We start from the raw sequence: 8107 nt of genomic DNA on the forward strand, positions 1-8107 counted from the left end.
ATATTGTAAGAGAGATACATAAGTGTCATGACGTGCTTCTTGACTCCAGTTTCCTACTTTTTTTTTCTTCTTCTTCTTTCTCGCAGGGATCCAAAGGACATCAAAGAAACGGAATACAATGTCTGTTCTGGTGACGCTACCTTCCAGCAGCCTATCGCCGTAATCCACCAGTCGCCCAGGACACTTCCCCCCCCTAAGCCTGACTGGATACCATGATAGCCAATCAGATCCTGCTCCCGCTCCTGATGCTCTCGATCCCGCGGCCCAGCGCTGCCCTTCCTCTGACGCCTGGGAATATTGGGAATGTGTTTGGGACGCCGGAGAGCGACGGCAAGATCCTCCAGCGCTCCAAACGTGGATGGATGTGGAATCAGTTCTTTCTGCTGGAGGAATACACGGGAAATGACCATCAGTATGTCGGCAAGGTAACGTGTCCAAGCAGCGCAGACTAATTAGAGGGCGTTTAAGCTTGTTGAAGATGTAACTGGCTGAAGATGAATGGGGCTGCCAGAAAGCTGGCGGCTACAGGCGCAGCTAAACCATCAGATAGGCGCAAAACAAACTCTCCCCTCCCCTCGAGTCTACTTTTAATCACACTGTTTGCTCGGTGAAAACGCACCATTATATCTAAAAATCAAACTCCCATTGATTACTTATTGGGCAGGTGCCATCAGTGCAACACGACTATCTCCCCGATAACAGAGAAACAACAATGCGCGGCTTTATTAACGGCGAATATTAAAGTCATTTCAGGCGGTGGGGAAAAAAAGCGTCACAATCGCTGCTCAAATCAGTCAATAACAGCAAAGGATTCATGAGCCCAAGGCTGTGGGCGAGACCCCCTTTTTCAAAACAAAGACTTCTTCGTCGCTAAATGAGCCCTCGAGGACGTCGTGACGGATGTGACACACAAAACAAAAACACAAACGGAAGTGCGACGAGCAGACAGTGACACCTACTGCTCGCTAATTGAAATCTTTCAAAAGCGCGTTTAAATAGTTTCTTGTTGCAGGAGGCCAAGGCGACTCGAATCTGAAGGCCGAAAAACAAAATTTTTAAAAAATGGCAGCGTTTGGGGACAATGGCGCGCTCTTCTCCACCCACACCAGATCACAGAGAGAGAGGTTCTTGTCAGCTCACCCGTGCTAGCGCTACAAAGACAGGTGCGATGGGGGAACGCTACAGTTATCAACTCGAGGGAGGAAAATGAGGTGACTGTCGACAGCCAATTTTCTCAGAGGAAGCTCGCTTTCATCACACACCTCATTCTCTGGAGTAAACAAGTGTCTCGTGCAAGGTTGAGTAGGGGGATATGACAACTTCTTTTTGCAGAAACCATCATCCTGATGCGGCGAAAAAAAAAATAAATGGGAAAAAAAAAAAAGAGTTTAAAAAGGGGAGAGAAGGATGAGGAGGAAAACATATCAATCAAGAGGGAGGCGGGAGAGGGGGGCAATGAAATTCACCTTGTTGTGTTATGTGATGAAGCAGCAAAGCAAACGCTAACTACAAATGGGGCCATCCGGTGAGGTGTCAGCCACTGGTGCGATGTGGCTTCTTCTTCTTTTTTTTTTCCCAGAGTCTTTTGATGCTTTCTGGCACCCAACTTCTGTGGCATGACAGCAATCACATTCACCAGCTCCACACTCTTCCTGTGTCCAATATCATTCACTATTAAACTGTCAGAAAAACACGAGGCTGTAATAAATTACTGCAGGAGGAGGATGGAGGATGGATGGAGGATGGATGGGGGGGAAATAGGGCAGGCACATGCTTCCATTCTGCTTCACAGGGAGGACCTGTGGTGATACAAATCACTAATTCCATCACTTAAACTTTGCAGAGTTGAAGACGAGGGGATAGTTTGATGCATAAAGGATAGAAAACAAGCATACCTGCTGCAATCTATCAAGCAAAAAGTGGCGATTCAGTGTGATATAGTGATACAGAAAGCATGAAAGAATCAGTGATTAATGCAACAAAAAAGGGAATCTAAACCAAATGCAAAAAAGCACTCTCATGCCCGGCACAAAGCCATCAAAGCCTTGATGGTCTTCCACATAAAGATCACTTAATGGCCTTTGCAGTGCACTGTGGGAGACCTTGTTTATTTCACATTCAATCAAACCTCTCTAATCAACCCACACACACTCACCGACTGTCACTTGAGGTTGATTTCTTGATTATGGCAATCAAACGTGATGTAAAGACTCGGTCACGGTCTTGGCTGCACTTTTTTTTTTCTTCTTCTTCTTTTCTCCGAAATATATAATAAATGCGACTCGCGTCGCTCGTCGAGGTGCTCGAGAGAAAGAAAGAAAAAAAAAAAAGAGACGCTCGGCTTTGAGGGTTACAGGCTGAATAGTGCTGACTGATACCTCGCAGGATGATGGGAGACAAATAACTTCATTATTAAACATCCTGCTCCCCTTTGCTCGGGTTCAACTGCCAACAACGGGGAGGGAGGAGAAGAGAAAGAAAAAAAAATGCACAGTTTATTTCACGAAGCGCGCAGAGTGTAGAAAAAAACCCGCAAATCTCATTTTAACTGACTTTCACGGGGCCATTAATGAGTGTGAGCGCTCACTGTGTGCAGCTGTGGTGCCCTACTTCTTAATCAGGGCTGCGGAGTTGCTGTGAATGCTTGCAACGCCGAGCAATACGACCGCAAACTTTGGGATTCTGGAGCGTTTGAGTTGGTGCGTTTGAAGTGAGCTAAATCCTATTAAATTCCTGGTACACTGCATTGTCTTGTTGCCTTGTAAACAAAATGTGCTGCCCCAAATTAAAATATTCAAGGAAGCTCACTTTGTTGTGGTAATATTTTGACAATAAGTATCCTTGGGATTTATTTATATATATATATATTTGTGTTGCAAGGCCTCGCTCAATGCTGCTCTGCATGAATTTTTCAGAAGTTGCTGCAGAAAACACAAAGAGACACTGTAAGCTGTAACCTTAACCTACATAGTGTACATTGTCGTACAGCGCTCTCGTAGTAAAGAATTTTTTTTTTGTGCCTATGTCTTAAGAGACAGACGGAGGGAGAAGGAAGAGTAATTATTCTGTATCCGTTCTGCGCTCTATTTTGCTATCTCCTCTTTGCAGCAGCGAGCAATGCTTACCAGAGACCTGACAAGAATTGCCAATGATTCGCTGCTTTACTGACAATTCCTCAGTGTTTGTGCAAGGCGATTTAACTCATCAAGGCTCTCTTCTGTGCTTCTGTTGTAAGGCCTTGAAAAGGCTGTGTTTGTGCTGCAAGGCCTTGAAAGGAGAGCCACTAAATCTCTGCAAATATAGTGTGGTAGTGCTAACATTTGATTTTGTTAGGGCTGTGTGAAAGCACTTTGTGCCACAGTATCAATGTCAGGTTTTTCCTGGTTTTTTTTTTTTTTCCAGGGCTGTACGAGATTATCACGCAGAGTTTAGCACACTTCGGCATACGGAGGCTCACTTTTTGGTGTATGTCAATAAAAATCCATTAGTCTCCACGCTTCAAGTGACTGCATTAAATTTATATAGTTTCTGTGGGACATCCCGGCAGAAATCAAATCCTAAAGCTCCACGCTGCTGGCACGGTGCCGCCTCGCCTCGTACAGATAACCGGAGCACTTTTTATTTTTAGACGGCACGTTATCGCACGCTAACATCGCTTAGTTATGCAGAACTCCTCCTTATTTACAGTAGCACTCAGTCAGGAGTGTATGTGGCCATGGGGAGGGAGTGCTTTTACCCATACGCTATGTAAATACCCAATAACCGGCACGAGTGCACGAGGGTGAAGGCTCGCAGGCTTCAATCTAGACTGAAGGAAATATGCAAAACACATGGTTCTGCAAAGACTGTAAAATTCCTATTATCTAGTAGACAGCTTGGCTGCATAGGTATAGGCTCCTTTGATGGTGTGTTGTTTGTTGTTTTCTTGCTCCTCCGCTTCCTTTTTTTTTTTTTTTTTTTGCAGGATTAACAACCAAGACTCAGAAATATGGTAATAATCAGATAAAAAAAAAAAAAACCTCTTGGAGAATATAATCAAAAGATTTAGAAAAAAAATGCAATTCCTGTGGTGTGTGACATGGTCTGAAATTGCACTGGCCTAATTATTACAGTGTGAACACAGAAGTGTGTTTGAACAGCCACAGTTCTGAATAACAGTAATGAAATGTGCTCGTCTCATGTCGCAGAGGAGTTGGAAGGCTGCACGGCGAGCCTCCTGCAGCCGACGCACAGAAACAATGAATTTCAAAGTAGGGGAGAGGAGATTTAAACATTTCTTTTTTTTTTCTAAAGGGATTAATAGCACATACCTCTGATACGAAGCCCATTTGAATGCAAAAAATTCATACAAACACTCTCCTGCTTGCCAAAATTAGCCTGTCATTCATAGTCAATAGCAGCAGCAGCCTTCACATCCATAACACGCCTAAATCCTTGGTTCACTAGCCTGCAGCTTAGGAGAGAATTCATATTCACAAACAATGAATAGACTGTCTCCGAGCACAAATATATGTGAGAATTCAAGCTGACTGATATTCCTCTTTAATAGACTTTGGATAATGGAGTTCATCTGCATGAAAATATTTTCAAACGCGGTGCCAAATACTGTGTATATTGTTCATTTGAACTTGACAGCATCTTGTTTTTTTTTTTCCCCACATGCGTCCCCGTTTTTTTTTATTTTTTTAATTCTGCCTGAGAATAGCTAGCACTCTGGCAATACATTTCTGACTCCCATCCAAAGTTGTACTGTTGACATCACTCTTCCAACTGCGGGAAAAAATAATTAGTTTCCTCACAGCATGCAGACATTAATATTAATAAGTTACTGACGTACATTCTGTGTCCCTAACTACTTGTCATTTAAAATGTGAACCCATGAGATAGCGCTCTAAATATATCTGCTGACAGATCCAGTACAGTAATGAGCTTGAATCAAGTGTCTGTCACAGCGCGCCGCCATTACTCCTCGGTGACACTCGGAGATGCTTCAAGGTGATGGATAGGTCAGAGGTGACTAATTTTAGCAATTGTTGCTGTAGGTCAGGTTTTCATCATTTTTCAAAGGCACAATCTGGAAGAAAAATCTCAGACTAATTTGATCTGGAGTAATGGAGTATGTCACCACTTGACACCGCGGGTGCCCAGCAGACGCCGTTCTGTGCCGAGATTCGGGGGAATGAAAACGGATTCCTCGGTGGGTTTTACGCCATTATTTCAGTTTGCGGGGGGTGTCGGGGGGTTTTTGTGCACTTGGACTGGGGCGGAAACGTCGAGGAAGTCTGTCTCGGCTGATTCTTTGAAAAATCTAAGGGGAGAAATGTGTGTAAGATCACCCGTAAAGACGAAATATTGTGTTTTTGATTCAACTGGTTCAACTTTATGGAGTCTGCTGTGTTGGTTTCTACAGACAAAACCAAACACCGGCTCTAGAAAGGGTGTTTCATGTCTTCAAATTGAAGTAGCAGCCATTATAGCTTCTAATTTGAAAAAAAGTGGGGTTTTTGATTGGTTGCATTCTGCTACGTCACCACTAGGTACCACTAAATCCACCGTAGTGGTCCTTAAATTGGGAGAAACTAGCGGAAAAAGTTGTCATCTTGAGGTGAGCAAGAGCAGCTAAAAGGTCACCGTTACCAACGTTTTAGAGTTTAAATGAACTTTCAAAAGTGAAAAAGAGGTAAAACTTCGACAACAAGGGTCTAAAACCAAAGAACGTTTGATACTCTTGGATCCACATTGCAAACTGATTTGATGTCAATAATGCAGAAGGGTTTCAAGGGCAACAACTGCATAGAAAGTTAACTTTAAACAGCAAAGTAGGGTCGCCACTAGATATACATACACCAAAAAAACTGGAGTTGTATCTTGTCTTGTCAGTCATGAAGTGCAACGTCTCCAAATACAAGCCCATACCCAACGTTCCCATGTATTCAATGGGTCTCTCTGATTTCTAGCTGCACTCCAACATGGACAAAGGCGACGGCAACGTGAAGTACGTCTTGACCGGAGACGGGGCGGGCACCCTGTTCCTGATCGACGAGAAGTCCGGGGATATTCACGCCACCAAGAGGCTGGACCGAGAGGAGAAAGCCATGTACACGCTGCACGCCAAGGTCCTGGACAGGAACACCAACAGCGAGCTGGAGCCCGACACCGAGTTCAACATCAAAATCCACGACATCAACGACAACGCGCCCAAGTTCGCGAAGGAAATCTACTTCGCCAGCGTCCCCGAGATGTCCGAAGTTGGTGAGTTGGAAGTTTGAATATTGTTGCTGACTGGACTGATAGGGGCAATTTGAAGATACCAGATTGGGTTTCTTTTCATTCACCAAACAATAAACTAAGAAATTAAACAGCATATAAATCGACACGGGAAATCACAAGCCCTTATTTATCTGTTTAAGAATTGATGCAATTACGCAGCTAATAGAATGTGGCAAAAAAACACTTTTCAAGCAACATAGAAAAAGCAAAACACTATAGAGTGTCGTTCATCCGTCAGCCGGACCGGCCCAACGCGCCGCTGTATTCGCTTTTTCAAAGTTATTTGCTGTTTTTTTTTTTTTTTTGTGATTGTTATTTGTTTGGTCAGGCTCATTGGGCATTCATAACAGGCAATGCCATTTGCCATTTTTAATAAGCGGCAGAAATATTGAAAGTTTAGATTGTCACAGTCTTTCCAATTAAGGATTTGCTTCATTGCACTCCACTTCATTCCATTCAAGTAATATAAATAAACCAGTTGGCATGAATATAAACAAAGCTTACGAAAATAATGCATGCAACTTGAAATCAATCCTCAATTATGCAACCGCAAATTAATACACGGGAGCAATCAAGGGTAAATCAAAACCCAATTGCCAATATGACAATAACAATACTCCATTTGGAATTCATGTGGCACCATTTTTTTTGTCTGACTGGATGGATTCTGGGGGGAAAAATGGTGAGTCGGGGTCACTACTGCCGGACTAATAAACTGCCTTATATGTTCAAACCCAACGCGCTGGTTAATCAAACCAGCCACCCATGAAAAAAAATCAGCAGCTCCCTTTTATACTATCAGTGCCGGGACTAAGTGGGACAGATGTTCGGGGGTTCATTAGTATGCACGGAGACAGTCAGACCCAAACAGGACACGGCAGAGGTCTCCTGAATGCCAAGGACAGTATTTGCAATGTGGTGTTATTGAAACGCTCGGGTGGATTATGCAGGACTTAATGTGGAAGCGATTTCAATGACAGGATATCTGAGAGCAACTGAGCTCTTTCTAAGCTGAAATGTGTATTAATCTTACTTTATTTAATTCAGTCACCTCAGCGTGTGTGTGTGTGTGTGTGTTGGTGTCCGTCTTAGTCGCTTTATGCAGTTTCTTACAGCAAAGAAACACTTTTCAAAGAGCTCCATCCAACCCCAGGTATCAGCGCATGCTTAGAGACAAACAGGCTGTCTATAGACCCAGAAACTTCCAGAGTTTACAGAGTGTTGCCACACGTCTGACCATGAAAACAGGAAAAAAAGAATTACCTTGGTGAGCTAATGGTAGCAGAGGATGAACATTAATCGACAAAAAAACAACACTAGTCTGAAAAAAATGCATATTTCTGCCAACTTTACCTTCAAATATAGCCTTCATTCATTAAAAAAAACAAACAAAAGACATTTAGAATTGTTCCTGTGACATTTATGCAGAATTATTTTAGCTAGCACTCAGTGTACTTATAAATATAAGCCGATATGGGCCCAGAAACGTCCAGTGTTTAAATAAAGTGGCCAGACTTCTGACTGTGACAACAGGAAAAAATGACCGAAGCTAAAGGTAGCACCATTAGTACGAGTATGAAAATGAATCGAACAAAACAGACAACACCAGAGTCTGAAAAAATGCATATTTTTGCCAACTTTAGCTGCAAATATAGCCTGCCTTCATTCATTCATTCATTCATTCATTCATTCAGTCATTTGAAAAACAAACAAAAAGCGTAAAAATTTAGCATTTAGATTAGTTGCTGTGGCATTTATGTATAATTATTTTTGCTAGCACTCAATGTACTTCAGACAAATACTAATATTTACTTAAAGTTGGCCAGACTTGTGACTC

General features: G+C 42.7%; 1 protein-coding gene across 1 annotated transcript in view; it reads left to right on the top strand.

Annotated features, from left to right (window-relative positions):
- The first annotated feature begins 212 nt into the window (after positions 1-212).
- The window catches only part of LOC103370208 (cadherin-10-like), a 23516-nt gene continuing 15621 nt past the window's right edge, over positions 213-8107 (top strand). The window contains exons 1-2 of the mRNA XM_008299178.1: positions 213-425; positions 5958-6252. Of these exons, the coding sequence (XP_008297400.1) occupies positions 213-425; positions 5958-6252 (508 nt within the window). The remainder of the gene's footprint in view (positions 426-5957; positions 6253-8107) is intronic.

This window comes from Stegastes partitus, unplaced genomic scaffold (genome assembly GCF_000690725.1).
Source record: "Stegastes partitus isolate 25-593 unplaced genomic scaffold, Stegastes_partitus-1.0.2 Scaffold1388, whole genome shotgun sequence".
Lineage (NCBI taxonomy): Eukaryota > Metazoa > Chordata > Actinopteri > Pomacentridae > Stegastes > Stegastes partitus.